The 27,802-nt window shown below is 43.4% G+C and overlaps 1 protein-coding gene across 2 annotated transcripts in view; it reads right to left on the bottom strand.

Annotated features, from left to right (window-relative positions):
• The window catches only part of SPTBN1 (spectrin beta, non-erythrocytic 1), a 543,544-nt gene that overhangs the window by 33,138 nt on the left and 482,604 nt on the right, over window positions 1-27,802 (bottom strand). For both annotated transcript variants that reach the window (XM_085612597.1, XM_085612598.1), the window contains 4 exons: window positions 24,977-25,173; window positions 21,517-21,629; window positions 20,583-20,649; window positions 12,545-12,783 (listed from right to left, as the gene is read on the bottom strand). In XM_085612597.1, the coding sequence (XP_085468723.1) occupies window positions 12,545-12,783; window positions 20,583-20,649; window positions 21,517-21,629; window positions 24,977-25,173 (616 nt within the window). The remainder of the gene's footprint in view (window positions 1-12,544; window positions 12,784-20,582; window positions 20,650-21,516; window positions 21,630-24,976; window positions 25,174-27,802) is intronic.

Raw genomic sequence — 27,802 nt, 5'->3', positions numbered from 1 at the left:
CTTCTTGCATGCACCATCTGTGAGAAAGTGCCATCTTTCTTGCATGGTATGCCCCCACTTTTTGCTGAACCGCTGAATGTACTTTGAGTGAGTGTGCCATGGACTCCTGCCAATCTGGTGCCCAGGGCCTATGTTCCTTCCCTAAAAACCTAAAACCCAAATTGGCAAACCCTGGCCACATGTCAGCTCCTGGTAAATGGTACCCTAGGTACCCAGGGCCTTGTGACCAGGGAAGGTCTCTAAGGGCTGCAGCACTTATTGTGCCATCCTTAGAGGCCCTGTGCCCTAACACACACACACACACACACACACACACACTGCCCTTGCAGGCTGAGTGTCTGGGTACAAGACATAACAAAGAGTCGACATGGCACACATCCCTGTGTGCCATGCCCACCACCTACACTGCCCTGTCATACATTAGCCACCCCTCTAGCTGGGTGCCCTATGCCAGTGGTGTGGGCACAGGAGCATGAGCCCTGTGCCCCTACAGTACCCATGTCCATTCCTGGGCACTGCAAGTGCAGTGCTGCCATTTAAGAGTACATGGTGCTGAGAACTCGTCAAACACCAACTCCACAGCACCATAATGGCAACACTGAAGACTGAGAAGTTTGGTATCAAACTTCTCAGCACATTAAACCCGCACTGATGCCAGTGTGGGATTTAATGTACCAAGCACCCCAGAGGGCATCTTAGAGATGCCCCCTGAAACCTAACCTACAATCCACGTCTGGTCTGGGAGGCTGCCTAGGCTGCCACACAGCAGACATGTTGCTGGACCCCTGGGTAGGAGAGCCCCTGCTCTCCTGGGCCTGCAACAATGCACGTCCTGGGCGAGGTGCTAGATCTCCTCCCCCAGGATGGGCAGAGGGAAGCTTCAAAGGCATGTCGCCTCTGTGAGCTTCCCCAGGCCACTGGCAGCCCCCACTCTGGCGGGAAGCCTAGCCGGAAACCCCAAATAAGGACAGGGGATGTGCCAGCCTGCCAACCTCACCCCTCAGGTGGGGGAGGTGAGGTGAAGCACATCTCCGTGCGCTCGTTAGCTTGAAGATGGGAGGCCCTACCCAATCAGGACTAGGCTACTGCCCCCCTCCCACAGGAGAGAGGCAGGATAGGGGGTGTACCCACCCCAGGACAGGGACCCATTGGTCCCTGCCCTTCACCTACCTGTAACGCCCCTAAATCTAGTATTTAGGGGCACCCTTAACCTTCCTTCTCCAGATTCCAGATTCTGAAATACAAAGAAGAGCAAGAAGAAAGAAGACCTGCCCTGGAGCTGCTAAGAAGAGGAAGACACCAACTGCTTTGGCCCCAGCCCTACCGGCCTGTCGACCCTCGGACCTGCTCCTGCTACAACCCGGCATCTCTTGTGGCCAGCAACCTCACAAACACCGGAGGACCTGGCTATCTTTTGGCTCTAAGCCCCTGGGACTCCAATGAGTAGAGGCTCTACTCAAAATCTGCTTCTAATCCCTGGCATCAGCCCGGAACCGCGAACCCTGCACACTCTGCAACCGCCAAGCCTGGCCTGTGCCAGAGTGAACAAAGACCACGAGGACGACCTCACGGCGACTGTCACCCTGAGTCCGGCACCCAAGGACTTCCCTCGACACTCCTGATGACGCCTGCAGCCTCAAAACCAGGTACCCCCCAGCCGCGATCAACAGAGGGTAAGATTTCCCGACACCAAAAGGCACCCCCGCACCCGGCGCCCTGCGGCCCCCTGTGCCCAACTCCTGGGTACCTACCTATCCTCCAACTACCCAACTTACCTCTTGAAGTGGTGGTGGCACCTGAAGAATCTTCGTCCCCGAGCTTGCAGTCTTTTTCCAAACCAGAGCTTTCCCATTGAAATCAATTGAGCGCCCGACGGCTAAAAAGCACCCAGCACCCAGCCGCCCGAGTGGCCCTGGCAGTGTAACCTTTGCACCTATCTACTTCCCCATTTGCCCTGAGCAAGTGACCAGGAACGCAGCTCCCACAGCCGCGTGGCATGCTAGTCAGCAGCCACCAACCAAGGCCCCCCTGCCTCCCATAGGATAACATTGGGCCTAACTCACTCTGCACCCAGCTGCGCCTGTGCCGCGGAGGGTGTAACAACTGTACCTACCTGACCCTGGGAGACCCCTGAATCTGTGCCCAGAACCTTAACTTTGCCAGTCAAGTACTTACCTGAAAGCCGATAACTCAATTTTCTTCATAGAGTAACATTGACTGTTTTTTCCTGAAATTTCTTTTAAGTGTGGACTTTTCAAAACTTAAAATATTCACCCAAAATCAGCAGAGTAACGAAAACGAAAATACTCACCTGCTATTAGATGAGCTCCCAGTGCTGGATCTTGGTGCCCAGAACTGACCCTGAAAAATATTCACAACCGTACTTACCAGTAACCCAATTTTCTTACATAGGAAATCAATGACTGTTTTTCTGTAAAATTTCTACTAAGAGTCGATTTTTGCAAACTTGAAATATTCTTTAAAAATCGTACAAATTGTGAAAACGTAATTACTAACCTGTTTTGGATAAAGGTCCCAGGACTGAGTCTAGGCGTCCTGTACTGGATTACAAAAGTAACGAGAACATACTATACCTGCAACTTGAATTTTCTTTTATAGGGAATCATTGACTGTTTTCTATGAAATATTTTCTGTGTCAACTTTTAAAATAGCAAAATATTGCCTAAAAATCATAACAGTAACACTTGTTTCTAAGTACTGACCCAGGACTGAATCTAGGATCCAGTCCTGGAATCCCAATAGTAATCCTAAAAGTAATCTATTGCAAATAACTTGAAACTTACATTGAACTCACTGCATTATTGTGTTTAAAATTGTGTTGCCTATTGCAACCACTTGTAACTTTCTACAAAAGCCAATTGCATATTGCAAAAGTATTTATATCAAGCATCTCATTCTGAGAAAGTATATTTGAATACCTATTGTTGGTTCTAAAATAAAACAAGCATGTATGTTTTATATATAAACCATTGGCCTAGAGTTCAGTTATTGAGTGTGTGAGACCATTTGCTGACGGAGTGTGTGCAACAAATGCTTTACACTGTCCTCTGATACTGCCTTACTGCTCGACCCAGCTACCACTTGAGAGTAAGGTTATATCTAACTTTAGCCTCTGCCAAACCTCTGGGGACTGTTGACTCTGTACACCCTGTACCTATTTGGGAACGGTATATACAGAGCCACTTTCTCACACCATCCCACTTCTAGCTCCTTTTTTGGGGGGGAAATATGTTTATTAGTTTCAACAAACATGGTAACAACATAGAGATGAGAGTCAAATAGCAATATCCAGCAATAGACAACCCCCCCTCTCAACCCCCGGAATAGCAGATGACAATACATTGTGCATTTTGAGGAATCTTGTAGCATAAACTTATTCAATGTTAGGGCTCTCATAGTAAAGTAATTACTGCACGTACACTAAAAGGCATATGTAATACGGGTTATATCAGATCTGGGTGGGCCAGCAAGTATACAGTAAGTAGGGCCCAGAAATTTTTGGGGCGTGAAGCTTCAGGCAGTTCTTCCGCATAGGCCCCTCCAACTGGTCCCTACAGTAAAGTAAATCAGGAGTCCATTTTTTTACAGTTGGAGTGGTTTTCGCTCCCCAACACTGCGCAACAGCCCTTTTGGCAAATAGAGTGGAAACCGCAACTATGCGTCAATTGCAGGGCTTGAGGCCTTTCACATAACCAAGGAGGCAGATTTCTGGAGCGCAATGCACCAGTTCCAGCATAATATCAGTAAGCACACTCACCACCTTGGACCAAATTGCAAATATATCTGCACACATCCATGCCACATTCAGGAAGTCAGCATCAGCCTTCCCACACCTCACGCAGCAAGCAGACTCGCGCAAACCATACCTACAGAGTTGTAGAGGGGTATAATATAACTGGTGTAGATATTTAAAGTGAATAATGCTAAGATTACAATTCGCCGTGAGGCGACCTGTTAGCTCGCAGCAAGCCTTCCAGAGATCTGGTGTGAGAATGGACCCCAGCGCAGCTTGCCATCTAAGGTACGAGGGGTGTTCCCTCAATTCCCGCTCTCGTAGGGAGGTGTTATATAGTTTGGTAATTAGGCCCTTTCGCTTTTCCCCCGCCAGCATCGCCTGCAGCGCCAGCAGAGTTGTAGGTTCATCCGGATAATTTGGGTAAATGGCTCTAACAGCTTGCCACACTCTGACATAAGTAAAACTCAACATGAATCCACGATTCTTCCCCCTGTACATCCTATAATGACCTGAACCGGCCCTGTATACACAGGTCCCCCATCCGGGTGATCCTGACAGCCGCCAATTCCCGCAGCGTGGGCCTCTCCCTTGCCGCAGAAATGTCCGGATGCGTGGCCAATGGCAGCAGTGGGGCGTATAAGGAAGCTACAACCTTTTAGCCAGCATCTTCCAAGCCCATGCAGTGCATTGCATGGGGTTTATTTCAGTCCTAGGGCCTCCCAAGCCCCCAGAAAGAGTTGCTGCCTGCAGTGGCATTGGAAGAACAGCATCTGATTCAATAGCAATATGAGGTTTAAATCTCTGCGGAAAGTGCCAATAGTGCGCAAACTGCACCTGAGTGCACAGATAATATAGTCGGAGGTCAGGAGCCTCAAACCCGCCCGATCAAATGACTGCACCAGGACATCCCAACTGCATCTGGGCTTCTTACCACCCCATACAAATGTGAGTATTGCCGACTGGACAACACAATATTCAACTTAATAGGGATATTAACAAACAAATCGAGCAGCTTAGGTAGAAAAGCCATTTTTATAACCGCAATTCGATCTGCGAGGGAGAGTGGTAAGTGCGCCAACCGTTCCGCCTGCTCAGTGATCCGTGTAATAGCTCAGCCATAATTCTCAGATATCAGCTTATCCGGGTCTCTGTGCAACCATATCCCCAGATACCACACAGGATCATGAGTCCACATTAGCGGAAAATCCAGCTCCACCTCCCTCGTACCAGCCGTCAGCGGGAACACCACAGGCTTTGCCCAGTTAATCCCGAGTACTGCTCAAATTTAACATACTCCCGGAGCAATTCTGGCAAGAAAGTGGCAGGATCGCGAACGTACAATAGCATGTCGTCGGCATACAGGGAGACCACAAGTGGTCTCAGAAGAAAGCGTAGTGCGGCTGCTGTATTCCTCTGTCGAAGTTTACAGGCCAGAGGCTCTAGTGCCAACGAGAAAAGCATCGGCGACAGGGGGCACCCCTGCCGCATGCCTCTCTCTATGAGAAACGCCGAAGACACATCCATTGACACGCACACAAGCTACTGGCTCCGTGTATAGCACTTTGATCCATTGAAGAAAAAACGGGGGAAGGCCCATTTTAGTTAAAACCGTGAACATGTAGCCCCATTGGAGGGAATCAAAAGCTTGTGCTGCAGCAAGCAGCACAGCCACTGCCTGAAAATTGGGATCAAAATAATGCAATGTAGAAAACGAAGTGCGTAGGTTAGGTGTCGTAGAGCGCGCAGACACAAATCCCGACCAGTCCGGTAGGACCAGGAGAGGGTCCAGCGGTTGAAGCCTGTTAGCTATCATCTTTGCCAGGATCTTGGTGTCTATATTAATGATTGAGAGAGGCCTACAGGAGTCGCACCGATTGGCGGTCTTGTCTGGTTTTAACAGGGTCACGAGCAGAGTCTCTTTGAGGGTAGGCGGAAGTCTCCCCTCCTCATAGGCCTCCCCACTTCTAGCTCTAAACACAATACTGCATCTTCCTCATCCCATGGTGTACCCCCTCCCCCCTAAGCCTAGAGAATACTGTCCTAATGGCCTATCCCATCACAGAGCGGTCAACAATGTCACAGGTAAAGAAATGGGTGATGCGAAAGCAATCAGCACAATCCAGACAACTTAGCACAATGAACTTGCACTCCCAAACAAGTTCACGGCAGGATAGACACAGACTTACTAGGGTGGCAAAAAATAACTGTAACCAGGGGCACAGAAACGGCAATCCCATTTGCAGACCTACAAAGCATGCATTGACCAAGCTTTTCTATTCTAGATCACCAAGGGATGACATCCACATGAATATGCACAAGTATGCAAACAAACTCTTATTGAGGGAGAGCCCTTTTGATTGATACTTCAACACAATCATCAACTGAAAGCCATATGTAGTTTAATTTTCTTATGTATACATCACCCTGGAAACAATTAGATATCATACTAACTTTGCTCGGGTATCGAAACACAGAAAATTAATTGGAAGATATATAAACAAGGATACATATACAACATCTTTCATACAACTATAAATCTGTAGTCGGTAATCTTGAACTTGTGCTGCGGCTTGTGGCTCATGACATCAAAGTACATCACAGACCTACGTTATCATTTGTGGTCGACATCTCTGGGGTAACCTATGTGCATCAAAAAGCCAATATCGAATAGTTTCTTACCGGTCGGAGTAGTTTTGCAGCTTGAAGATCTTTCTGGATTCACTACGCTGTGCATTATTCCGCGGTCTGGTGGTTGGGTCCGGAATCGTAGTCTTTCTTTTGTCTTTTTTTTTTTTTTTTGTAGCCCAGGTGGGCGTCGACGTCCCACCATTTGGTGTACTTCTCGTGACGTCGGCAAGTCCCACCTTGAGGCGCCATCTTCGGGTTCTTTTTTTCCCCCTTTTTTTTTTTTTAACCCTAGGCTTTCTTTGGTATTTTCTTTTTCAATGTATCCACTTTCAGTATTCTTTTGTTCTTTTACTCTCTGTCCTTCCACCTTCCTTTCCTGCCTCATCTTTCTGGCGGAGGTGGGTGGGTTCGCTAGTGAATCCAGAAAGATCTTCAAGCTGCAAAACTACACCGACAGGTAAGAAACTATTCGTTTTGCAGCGTGAATCTTTCTGGATTCACTATGCTGTGCATAGACTTTGTAGCGGTTTGTCATCTTTGTGGCGGCTGGGTGGAAGATGAGCGTTGGTCGTTGAATACATGTTGAAGCACCCTTTGTCCTACTTGTGCTTCCTTGTTCATCTGTATATCCACGCAGAAGTGCTTAGTGAACGTATGCACTGAAGCCCATGTTGCCGCCAGGCATATGTCTTGAATGGGTGTGTTTGCCAGAAAGGCAATCGTTGCTCCCTTATTTCTTGTGGAGTGGGCCCGTGCCCCCTCCGTTAGCTCTTGCCCTGCCTGTTTGTGGCAGAATTGTATCGTTAGTGCGATCCATCACGCGATGGTGCTTTTCGTTACTGGTCTACCCAGGAAGCTGGTTGCGAAGGACACAAAAAACTGCTTGGTTTTCCTGTGCTCCATTGTTCTCTCGATGTAGTGCATCACCGCTCTTCTAGCGTCTAGAGTGTGTAGTGCCCTCTCTGCGCTTGTGGCTGGGTTTTGAAAGAAACTTGGTATTTGTATAGTTTGGTTCTTATGGAATGCTGACACGACCTTAGGCATGAAGTGTGGGTCAGTCCTCATTACGACTCGGTCCTTGTGTATTTGGATGTAGGGCTCTTGCAGCGTTAACGCTTGCAGTTCGCTTACTCTGCGCAGCGAGGTTATTGCCACCAGAAAGGCTGTTTTCATTGTCAGCATTTGTAGTGAGGTCTTGTGGATGGGCTCAAAGGGCGCCTTCATAAGTTCCGTCAGGACTATGTTGAGGTTCCATGCCGGCGGCGGAATCCTCTTTGGTGGCGCTATCCTTTTTGCCCCTTCCAGGAATCTCTTTACTACTCGTGACATAAAGAAACTTTCTCCTGTCTCACCTCATGTGTAGGCCACAATCGCCGCTAGGTGGACTCTTAGCGAAGACGAACATAGTTTGGCTTTTAGTAGATGCGTGAGGTATCTAATCACTGTTGATTCCCTTGTCAACTTATTTTGCAGTTTATTTTTTCTGCACCACAGTGTGAACCTCTTCCATTTTTCCCCATAGCATTTCCGTGTGGTCTGTCTCCTTGCCTCCCGGAGCACTCGCATAGTGCTTTGAGGTAGCTTAAGGTGTGCGAACTCCATGTCCTCAGGAGCCATGCCGCTAGGCAGCAGCTCTCTGGCTCTGGGTGTAGAACTTCTCCGTTCTGCATGGAGAGTAAGTCTTTTCTTATGGTGAACTTGTGTGGTGGCCCCTGTGCCATTTCCACTATTTGCGAGTACCATATCTGTCTTGCCCACAGTGGTGCCACTAGGATCAGCGTCATGTTGCTGGTCCTGCACTTGTTCAGTACCCTGTGTATCAGTGATATCGGTGGAAAAGCGTAGGCAAATGTTCTTGACCAACTTATCCATAGGGCATTCCTCTGGGATAGTTTTCCTGGTTGTCTGGATGCAAAGTTTTGGCATTTTGCATTCAGGTGTGTTGCAAACAGGTCTATTGTCGGTGTGCCCCACCTCTTGAATAGTTTTTGCGTTTCCTGCCCATTGAGTTCCCACTCGTGGGACGCTGAAGTCTGCCTGCTGAGCCAGTCTGCTTCTACATTGTCCTTCCCCGGTAGGTGTATGGCCAGCAGGTCTATTTTGAGCGTGATGGCCCATCTCCAAATTTCCTGTGCCAGGTTGGACAGGGGGAACGACTGTGTCCCTCCCTGCTTGTTTATGTAGAACATAGTTGTAGTATTGTCCGTTTGTATCAACACCCTTTGGTTGTACAGTTTTTTCTGGAAGGCCTTCAGCGCTAGCAGTACGGTCTTTAATTCCAGATAGTTGATGTGTCTGACCGCATCTGCTGGAGTCCACAGACCGCCCACTCTGAGCTTGTTCATATGTGCTCCCCATCCTATCTGGGATGCGTCTGTTGTGATGGTCACTGTTGGGCTTGGTGGTGTTAAGGGCTTGCCTATTGTTATGTTCTCCCTGTTCCACCATGCTATCTCTTCATGCACTGCGTGCGTTACAACCACTAGATCTTCCCAACTTCCATTTGCTTGTGACCATTGCTGTTGCAGCCATTCCTGGAATGGTCTCATGTGTAGGCGTACATTGGGAACTAGGTGAATGCATGACGCCATCATCCCCATGATCTTGCTCGCTGTTCTCACTGTCAGAGCTCGCCCCTTCTGGTAGAGGCGCATCTCCTTCAGCAGGGCTAGTGTCCTTTTCTCGCTGGGCAGCATAATTCTAGTTACGGTGTTGATCTGCGCCCCCAGGAAGATCTTCACTTGTTCTGGTTCCATTGATGATATCCCCCAGTGTATTGAGAACCCCAGCTTTGCTAGTGTCCTTGTGACACGCTGTGCGTGTTCCTCGCATTTTTCGCGCGAACTTGCCTTTATTAGCCAGTCGTCGAGGTAAGGATACACATGAATCCCTTCCCTCCGCAGGTACGCTGCTACTGCTGCAAGGCATTTGGTGAAAACCCTTGGTGCGGACTTTAGACCGAATGCCAAGGTTGTGAATTGGTAGTGATCCTTGTTGATGGTGAACCGTAACAGATTCTTGTGCTGCCTGTTCATTGGGATGTGGAGGTAGGCATCTTTGAGATCCACGGTGGACATTAAGTCTCCGTCTCTCATTTGTGGGAGTAATTATTGTTGGGATGTCATTTTGAATTTTTGCGTCCTTACGTACTTGTTTAGGAATCGTAGATCCTGGATGGGTCTTAGTGTTTCGTCCACCTTTGGTACCAGGAAGTTGTTTGAGTACACTCCCTTGTTCCTTTCTTTGAATGGTACTGGTTCTGGTCCTTTTGGAGTAGCTGTAGTGCTTCCTCTACGAGTTGTGCTAGCTCTTGTCCTGAGTGTTCCCTTCTCTTTGTTTTTTTGTTTGGAGGTCTCCACTCCAACTCCATGCAGTATCCGTACTGTATGATGTTGAGTATCCATTTGTCTGTTGTTATTTTTCTCCATTCTTGGAGGAAAAATCTGAGTCTGCCACCCACCGGTGTTGCATGCTCGTAGGTGTTTGGTTCGTGTAACCCTCTCTTGTTGGTTCCTTTGTGCTCTACCCTTGGAGGGATGTTGTGGGTGAGCACTCACCTCCGTGCAAAGTCACTTTGAGTCGGGTTGGTCTCCCCCTCTTCTTCTTTGGCCTCGTCCGTTTCCCGCTCTGGCAAAAGGACTGGCCCCGAGGCTGGTACTGCCAGTTCTGTTTCTGCTACCCCTGTTGCCCGTGACCCTCGCCTTGCTGGCCTTGCTGGAATGTTTGATGTGACGTTCCCGGCTGGTTTCCTCCCCTTCCGTAAGGTCTCCATGTCGGGGTACCTCTTCTCATCCCTCTGAATTGCAGGGCCCCCATGGATCGCCGTCTCATTCTCTTTTTTGAGTTGGGTGAGTTTCTCATCGACTGGTGCCCCGAACAGCCTTTCTCCGTTGAAAGGGGTGTTCAGGATGTTGTTCTGTACCTCTTGCTTGAATCCTGAAATTCTGAGCCAGGCCTGTCTCCTTTCAGTGATTCCTATTGCCATCAGTCTGCTTGATGTCTCTGGCCCGTCCAATGCTGTTTTAAGGCATGAATTTGCTATATTCTTCCCCTCTTCCACTAGATGCGAAGCTGTTTGTTGGTATTGCTCGGGGAGATGCTTGATTAGGTCCCCCATTTCGTCCCAATGTTGGTACTGGTGCCTATTCAGTAGTGCATTGGAGTTCGCCATGCGCCAGTGCATTGCCGCGTTTCTCTCTATTTTTCTCCCAGTGAGGTCCATCCTTCTGTTCTCCTTGTCAGGAGGTGGTCCAGAGGTTGCTGGAACATTGGCCCTTTTTCTGGCTGTAGATGCGATAATGGAGTCTGCTGTGACAGATCCCTTGATGTATGGAGGGTCCTGGGAGGAGTGTTTATATTTTTTCTCTGTTCTGGGTGTGATGGATCTGCATTTTGCAGGTCCCTTGAACGCCTCCTTCCCCTGGTTCATGACACTCTGAAGCATGGGGAGGAACTGGCTCCTAGTTTGGATGGGGAGCAGTGTCTCGAGTAACAAGTCCGCTTTCGGTTTTTCCTCCTCTAGTTTCACGCCAAAAGCTGCAGCAGCGCTCTTTACAACCATGTTGTAAGCCCCAATACCATCTGGCGGCGAAGGCCTCGAAGGATAAGTCTCCACGGGCTCTTCTGGATTTTCGGCGTCGAGGTCCTGCCATTCCAGATCTTGCGACGTTGACGGCGCCGAGCCGTAGTTCGATTGCTGTTCCTCCTCTTCTTCTCCCTCACAGTAGAGATCATCTTCCTCTTCTTCGGGAGTTTTCGACTGCTCTTCGGCGTCAAACTCGTCCTGCTCTTCGACCTCGACGATAACCGTCGGGGGTTTCGTTGGGCTTGTGAATTTCTTCATCTTCTCGTCGAACTCCTTCTTCCTTTGAACGATGCTCTCCATCTCCGCCTCGAGCCTTCTCTTTTTCTTCTCCATTTCGGAGGCATGTTCGGCGTCGAGCGCTGGCCTTTTCGACAGAGCTTGCGTCGACGCGACCTTGTCCTTCGCCGTCGAACGCCCAACCTCGTGGGCCTGTTTCGACGAACTTTGTTTTTCGGTGGCCTTCGGCACCTGGGAGTCCTTCTCGAAGGATCCGCTGGGCCTTTCGTCCTTGGATCCACTCGCGGTCGTCGAAATTTTCGGCGCCGGTGTTCCTTTCGAGGACTTAGACTCTGGTTTTCGAGAGTCAGTCTCTGTTTTTCGGGGTCCTTTCGGGGTTTTTGTGGTCGACGTTTCTCCTACCTTGTCAGACGTCTTCTTATCGGTCTCTGCGACCGTGAAGTCATCAGGTCCCTCGGCGACGTTGTCTTCATCGTCGGTGGAGAGGCCCAGGTCGTACAGAGACGGGGCCTTACCCTTGCCTTCCATGTTGTAGTTGGCTCTCCTCTGCCTCTCTCTCACCCTGATTGTCTTCGGTGTGAAGGCGGAGCAGGCGTCGCAGTCTTTGCTCTCGTGGTCGACTGGCGGGCAAAGGTTGCAGACCGGATGTTGGTCCTTCTGCGCATATTTGTGGCGGCAGTTACGGCAGAATTTAAAAGGTGTTTTGTCCATTCCTGCGCTCAGTGTCCCCGAGTGCGCATTCTCCGTTGGACGTCGAAGATCTCGAGGTTCTCCTCCTTCTTAGACGTCCCGGCTTGATGTTCTTCCTGTCTGTAGTCTCCTTTAATTTTCCTTCGATGAAACTCGTGCTCTTCTTCTTTCTTCGTTAAAAAACTCTGGAGCTTCTCGGTGACAATCCAGACCCAACGGCGGAAAAAAGAATCTGGAGATGGCGCCCCAAGGTGGGACTTCCGCAGGAAGCATGCCGACGTCACGAGAAGTACACCAAATGGTGGGACGTCGACACCCACCTGGTCTACAAAAAAAAAAAAAAAAAAAGACAAAAGAAAGACTACGATTCCGATCCCAACCACCAGACCGCGGAATATTGCACAGCATAGTGAATCCAGAAAGATTCACGCTGCAAAAATTGACAGTTCTTTTCTAAGGTTATTTTGTGAATTTTCATCTACGCCCTCATAAATATTATTTCTGGAAAAATTAGCTGGTCTGAGCTGTGCTGAAAGGTTTATGCAAAGTGTTATGGCACTAATGAATAAGTAATAACTTTCTGCCTTATGATAACAACGTTATTCCCTGAAAACACACTTGTTTTGCTTATGATGCTGATTTTATACCTGTTTGAGGCTTTCTTGTTGTGTGTTTCCCACTCATGTTTACGATTAAGGAAGCCCTCCATTTGAGATGGAGAGGAGTCTTGGGTTTTGGCTGGAAGGGTTGCAGCAGACTGACCATGCATGATTGTCTTGGATTTGCGATCTGAAGTTGGTGAAGGAACTGGGCTCGTCTCTTTTGAACTGGATCTTTGTTCTGATGCTCCATTGACCATTTCGTTACCTTCAATGTTTTCGGACACCTGCAAATGGCAAAGTACAGAAGTTAACACCACCAAAAAGAAAAAAAGTCAATGATTTTTTAATTACTAGTTTTACCAACCAGGCTGGGTAGTAACGTTTTATAATTGGAGCTCGAAGTACTGTAAAAGCTCATTTACATCAGCTGAGTTTTGGAAAAGTAATTAGAAGAAAGGGCTCGATTAGTACCCAAGGAAAAGGAATAAGGGATACCGAAGAAAACCAGCAAGGTATGCTTTACTGTACTTCACTCAATACGGGTATGATTTTGATTGCTTATCTTTTAAAAGGGGGTTGACACCCTTGCCAAACAAACCCTTTCTCCACCTACCTGATCTACCTGGGACTAGTCCTTTAATACTGGTGGTCTTCTATGTGGCTTTCCACTAAGCCAGGGGACCGAGTTAGGGGGGAGCAAGGCCACTTGGTGGTTCTGCTTGCTACAGACTTCCCAATACCCCTTTCCTCCCCTTGGCATTAGTCACTGAAAGAACTGCTATCCAAGAGATCAAGTGGTGGGAGGATGGGGCTGCTTGGCAAGGGTGTTCCCCTATTACAACTGTACAATCTGCAACTGTGCAGTACGTACTGGTCGTTATACCTCAGCCATTCTGCATTTACAGATGTCAGTATTGGAAACAAAGCAGATGACATCATGAGTGTAGCAGATCCATAGATAACTGTTAGAACTGTACACAGGTAGTAACAGTGCAACCGTTAAAAAAAAATGTTTTCCACATTTTTTTCTGTAAATGTTTGTTTTCTGCCCCACAGACACCACATAATCAAAACATGCACAAATTAGCGAAATTACATCATGCATTTCACTTCCACCACTCCCAGTTAGAAGTTTGGATCTTGGAGAGGGAGAGATAGGCAAACCAGAGAAAACAACAAAATTTACAAAAGTCAGTCTCAGGCTTCATTATTAAATGGATCTGATTTATGTTAAAGGAATTTGAAAGCCACCACAGTCACGCAACACCACACAGTTTTACCCCCAAAGACAAACCATGGCCTTGCCCATCACTTGCTTTATGGATCGTGTTGCTTGATGTGTGCTCGAATGCGCTTAGCGAGCAGCCGGGTTTCCAGCAGCTCTGACTGGTCAAGCTGAAGACGTCTTCGGAGCCATGAATCCAAAAATGATTAAAATTGGAATCCCAATGGCTTTAGCTTGTGAAAGGAAACTCAAAACCAGTCCTTATTCACTGCACCATTACTGAGAACTCAGTGTCATGTGTTGCAGCCAATTGGTTACAAAACTAGTGTGTGGGATTAGAAAGTTACTAAAGCTCAACACTGCTTAATGCTTTAGTAGGTTACAGACATTTTGCACCATTTGTATGTGGATAAGCAGGAGTTGGTCAATGGCAAAGTAAAGGATTTTACAGTAATTCCTATATAAACTATAGATTACTGTAAATGAATCCCTATTGCACTGAAAAAAGAACTTCTAACTTGCCTTATTCGCCAATACCTTATGTAACCAAACTGCTACGGATGACACTGTCCAAAAGCTGGTAGAATTAAGACTGTAAACTCAATTTTTCTGACTCCTTGACAGGTCAATTATCATCAGGTTGTACTCAATGGAGGCTTTTACTGCACAAAATTGCACTTTGTCCTCAAAGCGGCCTCTATCTGTATGTCATGGCAAGTGCTTAGCACAGTGTGGCAAAAGCCATGTCATTCATGACTAACTCTTTCATATAAAATAAAAATCTTCTTAGGACAAAAATTAAAACTGCATTAACTCTGCACATTATCCCCATTTCAATAAATATTGGCTTCACTTGATAACAAAACATGGCAGACGCTACCCGATTATGTAGTTTTAGCCCACTGCCTCAATCTTTCAGGACACCCTTAAGTTCCATTTAAAAGTCTATGATCTCAAGCCAATACAAAAGGCAGCTTCATGTCTTTAACATGTCTTGCCTGGATTCAGTTCTTCAATATCAATTCATACCATGCAGTCCATGATTTAGAGGACGGCTTACAAATACACAGATCCTTCCTTCGTCCCTCCCACACTTTAAACCCTCCTGGAGCGAAAAGGCCATCAAGATGCATGAATTAAAAATAATGTGGGTTACACAAAACACCTGGAGCGCATGACCATCTAAATGGCAGGAGAAGCGCCATCAAGGTTTAGCTGCAGTTAGGGACCATAGGACCAGGAACAAAAACAAATGCAAGAAAGTTCTTGGTGCTCTGCTCTAATTGTCTTCTGAAGTGTAGAAAGTGTGCAGGCATGGCAACAAGAGGCTGATAAAGTGCTGTACCTGCATTAATTAAGGCATTCAAGACGTTTCTCTGGGGACCTCATGAAAATATGCCAAAATCAGTTTTAAAACCAGAGTGAAACATTTCACACTGACAAAATGAGAAAGAAAACGGCGTAACCTTTGGCATCATGCAAACAAAAAGGATGCATGGATTCAAAATCTTTTTGATCACAGGCCTCTTTCAAAAGCGGACATGAATTACTAATCAATGGAGAGGAAAAAAATAAGGGATTTGAGTGTTGTATTTAGTGAAGAGTAGTCCACAGGGTAAAACACTAGAGCAGTGGTTCTTAAACTGTGGTCCAGGGACCTCTGTAGGTCCGCGACTGCTAAGAAAATTGAATAATATGAACATATTAATAAAGTGTATATAAATGAAGAAGCAAAATGCAAACCTGAAAATTGTAAAACTCTGTAAATGTGAAGGAATTTGAAACTGGAGGCTAAAAATTAAGTTTGTATCCTCAGACTGATTCGTGGGAGAAGTGCAGCAAACAGAATATAGTACAGATGATAATTGGCCTTAATTAAATTCAGAAAAACTCCAACCTTCTCATTAAAAATAAAAGTTTATTATTTTAGTATTTTGTGAATTAAATATAATACTTTATAATGTGTGTTTATATGTTCGATGAATGCCTGTTTCTGTATTTTGTGTGTATTGTTTTGAGTTCAAATCATCAAAGGTCATTTAGGTCAGGGTCTCCGGATTTCAATAATGATTCAGTGGGTGTCCCCAGGTTCTAGTAATGATTAAGTGGGGGTCTAAAGAACTCAAAAGGTTAAAAACTATGGCACGAGAGTTTTCTTATCCTACTTTAATTTATTTGTGGAATCAGATGCTGTACAGTGTTGACGGATGCCCATTTGGAATTAGTTGCTGCCTAAATCCACTGAAGGCAATGGAGCTGTATCTCAAAAGGGTGCACCCCTTTCAGAAATCCAATCAGGACATGGACTTGTGCCAAAGTTCAGTTGGCATAATCCAGTCTGGGTGAGAATGTACTTGGTCTATAGTATTGTCACTTACTTTCTGCTGAACTCTTGCCGGGGTATGGAGTATCACATTTTCTGGACATTTGGTAATCAGGTAAAATTGGAAGGCTACTATGACAAGCAGAGTAATAATGTGATATCCAAGTTTTATTGGAGCGGATATACAGGATTAGTTCTCATTTCGCAAATCAGAAAGTAGAGCTTTCCCAGTTTTAGGAATCTCTTAGTCAACTGATACTGCTAGTTATTTGCTGTTTTCTAGGGTGTCACCTCCAACTATCTTGGTATTTTGATTCCCAAAATTGTGCAGACAGGTCATTTTCTTGCACGCCTTCAGATCCCCACTTTATTAAAACATGAGAATTTCACAACTTAAGTGCACAAAAATGCCTTTTATCTCCAGATTGACTGCACAATAGGCTGCTTCAAGATCCAGTCACAGACCAACAGACATTTTGTGTTTCGAGACGCTTCATCATGACCCATCAGTGATATACCAGCAGTTCTCAAAAGAAAAAGCATACTGTCTGTTCACGTTTATGGGCATGCTTTATCAGCACATAGTTTCATTATGAATCTAATAGCCTTAAGGACGTGCCACCATAGTGCTGCCAGATTACACTGAAATATACATACTGCACTGAAGTGTGCGACATTTATCAAGGCAGAGGATCCCTAAGGGGACAGGTCCTGTCTTGTGGAATAGGAGACAGTTATGGAGGAAGAGGACATTCTTCAGGTTCCTCTAGAAGACAAGAGTGCGGCTGGTTTAATAGGTGACCTTGATCATACGAAAAATAGAGAAAAGTGTACACAGAAATTAGGATGCACTAGAAGATGGGTAAAGTAGGACTACCTAAACTCAGCGTTATTACCCTGTTCCAACTGCAGATGGTTAAGGCATACTCATGCAAGAAATATCACCTGCCAGTGATCTGATCTCTAACCCGTTTGGTTTGTAAAGTTTAATGTAGTTGGATTATGAAGGAGTGTCGAACCTAATGACGAGGCAACACTTCTTTGAGTTTCTGCTGCCCTGAGTCCTACTTGGTCTACTGTCATGCCACTAAAGCCTCAACTAGAACATTCATATTTATACACAACTACACTATAATCAGGCTGCAAGTGTACTAAAGGCTCCCAACTCTATGCATCCAGGTGCTACTTTATCAGCAATTTTCTTCTTTGACTATTAGTTTGAGCATAGCCAGTCATTCTCTGGGTATTGCACTCTGAAGAGTACTTCTCTCATATACTTGCATTGGTTAATTCCCCTAAAAGTACAATCAGATGATAGCAACGGACAGGATTGTTTGCTTCATGCGGTTTTTCAGCACTAGCAACAACTCCTAAATTAACAAGAATTTGCAATGCAATAAGTCTCGCATTTGCGAGAGTTTAAGCTATTGGCATTGTAAATAACAATGCCTTTCATTTATCTATTTTACTAATTAACACATATATAAAAAGCATTGCCATTTACAATGCAATAGCTCAAACTCTTGTAAATGCGAGACCTATTCCAAAGAAGCGGCCGTCATTGTACCGGCTGCTTAGAAAGTGAAAGCGTGCATGGTGCACTGAATGTTGCAGGAAAGCTAGTCGTGTCTACAGTAGAGAAACTCATTAAAGAAAATAGTGCTTACAGACTAAAAAAGACGTACTGTGTAACAACCGAAGTAAAAGGGCCAGTCCTCATGGGAGGTGACCCACTATTATTGGTTATAATCTTACTTCTCTGTAGCACAACGCGTAGACCTGGTGAACACACCTGTGTAAACGATACTAAGGCATCTTCAAGCATGATCGCTCCTAATCCTGCAGATAAAACCCATATGATGCACAAAGACCTCAAGAACAGTGTTACAGTATGGACCTCAATGGTTTTCAAAAGAACTATGGACCCAACATTAAGTATTTGGGTGAACCAGAGTTGTGTGTAATTAATGTGCTATTTTATTTCTAATTGATAGCAATAAATATTTCCACTACATAAAGGTCACTTGCGTAGGTTATTAATTGGCGGAAAAACTGCAACGGAGGAAACGAAATGAAAAGGAAATATGATACATAAAAACGCAACATGGACATAATGATACATGAACACAAATGAACAAAGTTCAGGGGAACAAAAAACAAAGGATCAAAATTAACTTTAATGAAAACATGCTTTACTCATGCAAAACTGACATACAGTAACACATCAAATGACAAACATCAGAAACTACAGGAACAACTAAACAGGAACAACACAAGTTAATACATAGTCTCTTTATGAGGACACTGAATTGGTTAGTTGCAAGTGCTGCAGTAACTCGCTCTCCTTGAGGTACTAAAATCAAGATGGTGAACATGCAACATGACAAGTGGGTGAGAGGGGGGGTCGCATGACTGAGAAAACTCTGGTTATCAAGGTGCACATAGCAACATTTAATTCCAGCAGCAACCTGAGTCTCTGTACCACAATAGAAACTACAAAGGAGCTTTTGACCTTAAATATCTTTTAGACTTAACATGGTTTATAAGAAACTTAAGGAATGTATTAAATCAGCTAAAAAACTGATAGTAAAAGGCCAAAATCTAAGTTTTTATTATCTGCAAGCACGGTTTTCTTTTCTATGAATCTAATAAAAGGTAATGGGTTTCACCCAATTTACATAGCCTTTTAGGCATGAACAATGCTTCTAGTAGATGCTCAAGACACTAGCCAGATAAAGTGCATTATTGTTAAATAGAATAGTTGCTTTTAACATACTGCATTGCATTAGAGCCTTTGTTCAGTGCTGGAGGCTGCAAAGCACTCCATCCAGAGTACTAGTCAACTTGGTAAAGAGACCCAAGGCTGCTGTTTTTAATCAAACTAAAACAAATGTTCATATAAAGAGGATTTTTGTGTCTCAATGTACATATATATCTATACAGACATACAGATGTATGTGTGTATATATTAATGTAAACATATGTATCATAATCCTATTGAAAGAATAAAGAACAGGCATTATGAAAAGCAAATAGGACTTCAAGGGTACAACTTTTTAGGACATCGTTATAATTCAGGATTTTGACCCTAGGAAAGGACCAGTGACAGAAGGCATACCGCAGTCTCTGGGAAGTTGTACTATCTACAACATGGACTTTCTCAGATTTTCCTAGCTAGCTATCTGTTCCATTAGAAACTTAGCTTTTAAATATGTTTGTATGTATATTGCAGTAAGATTAATTACCTTTGAAAAAGATGTGTATAAAATAAACATGCACATTTTGATGAACATAAAAATAGTAAAAGTAAAGGTTTTAAGACCATACAATAATGAAAGACATGGAAAGCAAGGCAACATATTATGTAAACAAGAAAGAAAATCTTGGTTATTTGGTATGAAAAATTCCCTACTATAAAAAGGGTTTGCGGTATTACAACTGTTGCTACTCAGTCTGGTACCTTAGTAGAAAGTGCTTAGTATTGAAACACAAACTTTTTGTAGTTATTGACATGACTGCATGTATAACCAAAGGCTGTTCAATAATGACACTTACAATTTAATTTAATCTTGGAAGTGTTCTAGTGCCTATTCTAATATTAAGTTTCACTGTGTTGTCATTAATATTATAAATGGGGTAGTGGTACTACAACTGTAAAGAGATTTCGAAATCTATGAAAATTATAACTCTGGGACAGCTAAGAACTGGAGGCCTGATATATATTATATATACAATTTCAGCTTTTTTTTTTTTTAAATTCATGGTGGTCTTTAAGAAATTTAATAGAGCAATTTATACAACAGTGAACTTAGGTGATCCGTAAAAACCAGAGGTATATAGACTGGCCTTGTCACTTGTAAAAATATTTTCGGCCAGAAGCTTAAAACATTCCAGTTATTCAGCATTAACAAATTAAAATGCATTGTTTCTTTGCAATTGTTGATGTTGGTAATGTACACAAGACACTCAATTTCACATTCAAGAAGTACTTGCACACAATAACCTGATTCCACCAGTTACAAGGCCAATGCCAATTTCTAAGTACAAACCCTATGGCTTTGATTGTGAAGCTAAATTATTATCTGTAGCTGGACTGGTTTCCATATACCAGGTGTCTTAATTTACATACAAATGCATTTGTTTGTAATACACCCATTACCCAGGAAGTTCACGCAGTGACTTTTTTTTTTAACAATTATTGAACGTAATTAAACTCGCAATAAATATAGGGAAATAAATATGTCCAATATACAGCAACTTGGCACCCACCTACCATCCTGTCAAGAACGCAGACGTAACTAGTAAAAATGCAAAAGAGTTAGGATAGCGTGCTCTGTCACCTGTCTCTAAAACAAAACAATGAATAAACTGGATAGGATAAAAAAAAAAGGGAGCTTTACGTGTCAAACAAAAAGAAAAAGAAGTATGCCATCGAAAAGGTCTGTGTTTTACAGTCCAGACAGTGATCGGTCATTGGCTGCTCGACGGTTATTAAATCTTTTGTAGCTTTGGTAGGCTTGGGAGCGATAACTAACCCGTGGAGAATCCTGGTCCGATGGCAACCCATTTTGCGACATATGTTCACCTTCTTTTACTCCATCCCTGTCAAAGACAATCCCAAAAATATCAAAATAGTGGATCTGCATTGTTTATTTTCATGTTTCGTTCATTTAATCATGGCTCGCTCTGTACAGAACTAGCAATTATATTTACATCCTATGAAGACAAAATCACTATGAAATCTGCATATTATCAAGCCCTTTGTATAATAGCCCAACTATACAACTGCCCAAAAACTTTTTTAGCTGACCAAAGAAGGAGTCTGTATTCAGTCTATTTCTAAATCAAACTCTTATCCATTTCACTAATCAATGATATCATTCTTAGTCCCACTGTACATCCTTTGTTTTCAAGCCCTCTATACAAAAGGGCAATTTATACCGATTTAGCTTCTGTTGCCCTACTGAGTGGCAAGGCAGAGCTATTGCGCTCTGCATTTAAAGAACATGGCTTTAATCGCGTTGGCCTTCAAGAGCAATAAAAGGAACAAAACCATAAAACGTACCACTGCCCGCCCATTTCGTCACATTGGCACATGCCACTCAAGTAACAGAATGAACCCATCATTTCTAAAAATCAGTGACTGTAAATATAACACAACTAAACCTGGGGCACAAAAATTGCATTTCACTTTGGTATTATCTAAAGAATATAACGACAGTTTGCCTAAAAACCGACTGACACTGTTCATTCAATACGATGTTCAACACCTGCCAAATAAATTAATTTTTTTAAGTTGGTTGAATTAAGACATACATTTTCATAAATGTGGATTTAATAAACTTGAATCACGGGTATCCTGCTAATCCCCTAGCTATTCCATGAAACCTGCACCATTAATCTACACACACACACACACTCCTTCTAGGGTTACATTTCCCTCTTGTCAGTTTTCACCAAAACCCTTACCACTGTTGTGGAGATTCTGACTCCTCTGAAGCCTTCGGACTAGGTTCTGGAGACGGTGGCTGCCTCTTCCTCTCTTCTTCCTCTTGCAGTCTACGCACTTCCAATAACTCCAACTAGAAATCACAAGAACACTCACTAATAGAAGCAGGCAATTAATACTTCTAGGTCTTGCTATGCAGCATATGCTGGACCTGAATCTCAGCTCCTCATTAACAAATTAATGGACAACATGTGAAATCTAAAAAACAGGATTATGCCAGAAGTCAAAATGTATTTACTAGTTTTCTATAGCACCACTCCATTAAGTGGTAATAGAGCGCTTTACAATGAACAACAATAAATATATCAGTGTTTATAGAGGACAGTAAAACATAATATGATGAGTAAAGTTTATAGGGGAGACTAACATTTTCAAAGGGCTTGATTCATACCAGGTGGGACTGGAGACCCGATTCACAATCGGCAGCAAATGATCGTTCAAGGCCAAAAGTACCTTTTTAACACATGCCACAAACAAAGTATTCCTGGCAGGCGTAAATGACATACAATAAAATGTGTATTTGTAAAGAGCACGCCCACCCAGAGGGGAATCTTGCCATTAAATAATAGATGTTTCTTGTGACCCAACTCAATGCTTTGTATATTTCTGCCCAGTGGAATAGGAAAATATGTGAGATGTCACATCACATTTTCAGGAGTCTGCCTGGAAAACTGCACCTGGCCTAGCTTACCAGGCGTACTACTGGGAGCGTTTAGTAATTCTTGACAGTAGTAGATCTCACCGGTACCGAGGAGCAATTTTACAATATTTTTTGTGACTCAGGGCCCATATTCTTTATGATGCAATATATTTTTATGATGTTATGTCATGTTGTGAGATGTGTTTAACTGTAAAGTGGCATGATTTGTTGTGGCGTACCTTAGTCATTTCCATCTTCCAATCACCCACCCCTTTCCCTATGTTTGTACCTCTCTGCGCCTGTGTCTGCTCACTCTAAGATCATTTACCATTCACGTTGCCAATTCCTTCATTTTTCTGTTTCAAATACACAGAAAGGTAAATAGCAGATGAAGCTGATTATTTAAGAAATTTGGCCTAAGTTTGCCTGGTCTCCGAGGAGCAGCACAACAAATTCCAGGAAGATTCAGTTTCAACACGGACGATCCTGCGAGCAACTGGTTTCAGTATGCGCAAACAAGTTCAGCTCTAAAAAATCCAAGACTGATCATTCTGAAGAACGTATTAAATCACCCTATTAGAATACCAAGGACAGAAAGGATTTAATTAGACGAGTGTGTGATGTCAGTTCTTGGCCAAAAACGTATACATGATTGAAAAGTATTCCTTAACCAAGAGCTGGTTTATTACCCATTCACATTAGCTCTGTATTCTCATAAGTCACTTGGATAAACGTAAGGATTGGCACTGTGAATCGAACAAGTCACCTCGTGTACTCACAAAAAGCATAAAGGGAGAATCATGGATTTAGTCTCCGATTCGGTTTAGTGATTATGAAGAGAAAAAATAAAAAAATGGGGATCCAGCTTGTCAACTTCAAACAGAGTGGCCGGGAGAGTATGTACTGGGTTGCAAATGTTGTGGAGGAGTGGCTAAGTGAATGTTTGGAATGACTCAATGGTGAGAAAGATGTTGGCCAGTCTTGCTTATCCGCTGACCTCTGGAGTGAAGGTTCTCTCTCTAGCAGGGGAAGAAGGCATCACAAGCAGACAGTGTGTAGTGTATTTGCTGCTATGTAGAAGCCAACTATGATGAATGTACTGCAGCTCAATCTCGACTATCAGTAGCAGATTGTTTCTAACCTATCTGGAAAAGTGGCGTGTGACAGCGCAGTCACGTTGCTCAACTGTCGTAAAATAGTTTAGAGTAGATGAATTTCTGGGTCTTGCGGTCTGAAGAACATATCAGTTGTGGTTTTAGCAAGCTTCTGGCTACATTTCTCATCTGCATGCTGTGAATTTTCATTCCCAACCATCACTAAGGCTTGATTTTTATGGAAGATTAGGAGAAGTGGAACCTCATTCGATATGCATTGGTTGGGGACAGTATTTTCATGCCCACATACTAAGGATCAGGGAAAAATTGGTGAATAATCCCTTGTGAATCTGGTAGACAGGTGCATAACTGACCTGTTAGCGATGTACATTGAAACAATGCAATAAAGCTGGATAGATCATAAGTCAAGAGACTCAGATAAAACATTTCAGATAGGACCTCGTTAGAAACCGGTTATTTGTGCAAACAGCCTCCTCTGCAGTAGGACAACTGCAAAGTGCTCCACCAGTTTATCAAAGCTCCAGTGATAAGGGAAATATTAGAGCACACGTTTGAAAACCGCCATTCAGCATTGGTACACAGTGAACTTAGTTCCTAGAGAAGATCAACGGGACCAGTATAGGCAGCGAAAAGGAGTCTAGCAATACTAATTGTCAGAAACAAAGCAAATTCAAGGATCTCTCCAAAGTGGGCACAAACTCAGTTTGCAAGCAAAGGCGTTGGGAATTAATCTTGCAACCCAAAACGGTCTATTTTCAGTTAAGGGTAGTTAAGTTCTGGATGTTAATAGTGAAAATTTTGAAAGATTTCGATAGTGAGAATGGACGCAATACGGGGTGCAGACTAGATAGCCCCATGGCAGTTCTAAGGCGATGAGTGCTGCTAACTTGAGAAGGATGGCTTGCTTTAGTAAATGTATGTTGTGCTATACGCCTTCAAAAATCCAGAAAATGTACTCGGGGGCGGAATCCAGCTGCTTTGGGTGCAAAAACGCCAGAGGGGGTTGGCTGCAAATGATGTCCACATGTAGGTGCCTAAAAAACATCTGGCAAGGCATTTTTACTGAGGTTCGCCAAAGAGTGGATTGTGTCCTCACTCCGGATGCGTATGGTGCATTGTTTGGCATCATTGCTTCTCCCGCAGAGATGACGATAGGACAGCGTCAAATGATATTTATTTCAACAGTAGTTGCTATATTATTAGTTTTGGCCAAGTGGAAGTCTGATTTGATTCCCTCAGCGTCTCAATGGATTTCAAAGATGCAAAAAAATTCAGACCCGGGAAGTTTTGTGTGCTAAAAGAGTGGGGTTCATAGGTCGATTAAACAGAATTTGGAGCAACTGGGAATGGACATAGAAATGTATTAGATGACTGCAATTTTCCTTCCCTTTTTTATGAACTAGGCTCCAAGTGTAATCAAGTGGGGAATGTTTGATAGGATATATTAATGTTTACTATTGCTTGGAAGGAAACTGTCTACTGCATAAGCAGGTGTTATGCTGTCGAGACGTTTATAAAAAAATAATTGGTCTGTAAATGATTTTCCATTTATTGCATCCCTGAATAAAAAAAAAGCAAAAAGAATGTAAACAATAACTACGAATAAGGAAAAATATGGCAACATATTTACTATTTCAACAAAAAAAGTAACACAATTGTACGCACTGTAGTCAATCTTTCCAGCGCTGAAAATCTCTCATCCCATGTTGCTACAGATTTCTCAAAAGCTTCATGCCTCTTGATTAATTTTTCTACTTCGTCCACACTTTGACCAATCTCACGACTTGACAAGTACGGCTCCTGTCCCAGCAGCCAGGCCTCTGCTACACTGGCATCTCTTGAAAACTGGTGCACCTCCAGAACTGATAAAGCGATGAAAAATGATTCAATACAGAACAATGCATGTTATACACACAGTCATAATAAAATTAACAAGTCACTTATGAAAATTAGGGGTGGATCCCTTTAGATCTCATGTAGGGTAAGGGATGGATATGGTGTGCATTTCACTTTGATCAGAGACATTCTAAAACTTTTTAAACCTAAGCCCATTTTATTTCTATTCTTGAATGCCATACAGCTTTGAATATTATGAAGTTCTTTTTAATCCACACTACTGATTTGTTAACAGATAGGTCAAGTCCACCCTTCGTGACCATCACTCTTTATGCATGACCCCTGCCAAGGTAGTAGTGCAAATAAACGGTATAACTATTGTATATCGGGAGAGACAAATAAAGACTTTCCAAATTAGGTTATGCCTAGCAAAAGAGTGACCGTTGGCAGACTGGAAAGTTTGCCAAACAAGTTGAATATGTACCACAGACTGTTCTGTTCCATTTGGACATACACAGGATCTAAAATGTGTATCAACTCTTAGTAAAAAACCTATGTGCCATTAAGATCAATAACTAGATCAAGCACAAACCAAACTATTTTTTTTAGCTTTATATAAACTTACCACAAGTACCTAAGAGGACTGTACACGTAACAATATAAGTACATATAACAATTTTCTAAATAAATACAAAGCCTATGGTAAACAGTGTGTGTGTATGCATACATTTATACACACACACACACACACACACACACTTATTTACATATGCATGTTTGTATGTGTATTCTAAAAAAAACTTGTTCTTTATAATTTCATAAAGAGCCTTAACCTTAAAGCAATTTAAAAATGTAGGCAAGCAACTTCTACATACCAACAGGTACATGGTTGCAAATAGTTCCAAGTATTATTTTGTATGACCTTTCTGCAAACTTGGAGGTCTCAAGCTGTACTAACAGAAATACATCTTAGCTTGTGGCAACCACCAGAAAAAAACACATGCGTCAGCCAGCTAAAATGGAGGAGTTGAGTGTATGACTTAAAAGTAACAAAAGCAATTCTGAAGGCAATACAAACAAAGGCAGGTAACAATAGCTGGTGTAACTTTCAGACAGAGGGTTAAGCACATCTCCTGAAATTTGTCTGGCGGCAGAATAAAAAAGTCTTGCTAAGAAATAATGGAGTTAGTGATGCTAGCAAGAAAAGAATCAATGAAACCTATTTGAGTGGCAAGCATGAGACAGACAGAAATTGAGGGAATGCAGCGTCTGCATGGGAGTAAAACCTGCCCATTTACCATAATGCTGATGCAATACCTCTTTCTCTATAACAACTTAGTAAAAAGAGTAGGACAGGTCAATGTGATCACATCGACTGCATTGTGGATGGGCAGTGAGGCATCTTGGAAGAGAAGAGGAAGCACCATCTCTAGAAGGATGTCACAAAGTACATAAAACAGATGCACACACTGGGATCCAACCAGCAGACATTTTAAGATGAAAAGCAGGCATCCAAATTAACATTTTTGTAGACATTCTGGTAGAAGTCACTTGAAAGTTTATAAGGAATGCACTTAAAGAATTTTGGAAAATTGTGAAATTCTTCCTTAGAGAGAATCCTCATAAATGATCCCTATACTACTAGCCAAAGTACTGTCACCTGCATTTTGAGTACAGGCAATAGGCAGAACTGAATACATGAGGATATGGTCTTTAAATCAATCTAGAGCAGAGGTCTTCAAACTGTGGGGGCGCCCCCCTGAGGGGGCGTGGATGGGTTCCCCTTGGGGCGCGAATGCCTCTGCTAGTATAGATAAATGAAGATGGCCTGGAAGTGCGAACGATGTGTATTTGCTGCATTTCCAGGCTGTCTTCATTTATTCAGAGCCGTGATTTGAGTGCCCTTGGGTGGGGGAGTGTGGCTGGCAGGGCCGAAGAGATTACTAACAAGCATTTGGGATGCAATAGGTCTTGTATTTGCCAAAATGTAAGCTACTGGCATTGTAAATGACAATGCCTTTTATTTAGGTTTTAAAAACCAAAACATAAATAAAAGGCAATGCCAGTACTCAAACTCGCATAAATGTGAGACCTATTGCATTGCAACTGCTTGTTATTTCGTCACGTTGAGATTTAATCTAATATTCACGCCACTAATTTCAATTCAGGTTTACTTAAATATGCAGTTACTTGGTTGGAGGGGGTGGGGGGGCTAGGATTTATGCTGCACAGGAGGGTGTCGCCAGGAAACCTGGGCGTTGCAGCGCTTACTGTTCACAATTAGCCTTTAAAGACCGTTTGTGAATAGACTTTGAAACTCCCTTGAAATAATGCATATGTTTTATTGAACAGACGTAGTACAAGAACTCTCTGGCACACATAAATGTCCCCAATTGGAATAGCATTGTATTAAGCACAACGCAAGTGAAACCCAACATGGTCTGGGACACTGAACATTTTCACTGGTGCAGAAACATGCCAAATCTATGTTCACCATTGCTCATCTTTCTGCTCACCTAATGCTGCATAGATGAAGAGGCATTCATAAATCCATGTTACATAAAGGTTTTTGCACCAGGATGAAATAAGGAAACTGGTCTGAAGCCGCATGAGCGTGTTTATGGACCCCTGTACATAATTTTTAAGTGAGTTATA

Source organism: Triturus cristatus, chromosome 6 (assembly GCF_964204655.1).
Source record: "Triturus cristatus chromosome 6, aTriCri1.1, whole genome shotgun sequence".
NCBI lineage: Eukaryota > Metazoa > Chordata > Amphibia > Caudata > Salamandridae > Triturus > Triturus cristatus.
The sequence above is the reverse complement of the archived record's forward strand: the minus strand, read 5'-3'. Positions and strand labels throughout refer to the sequence as shown.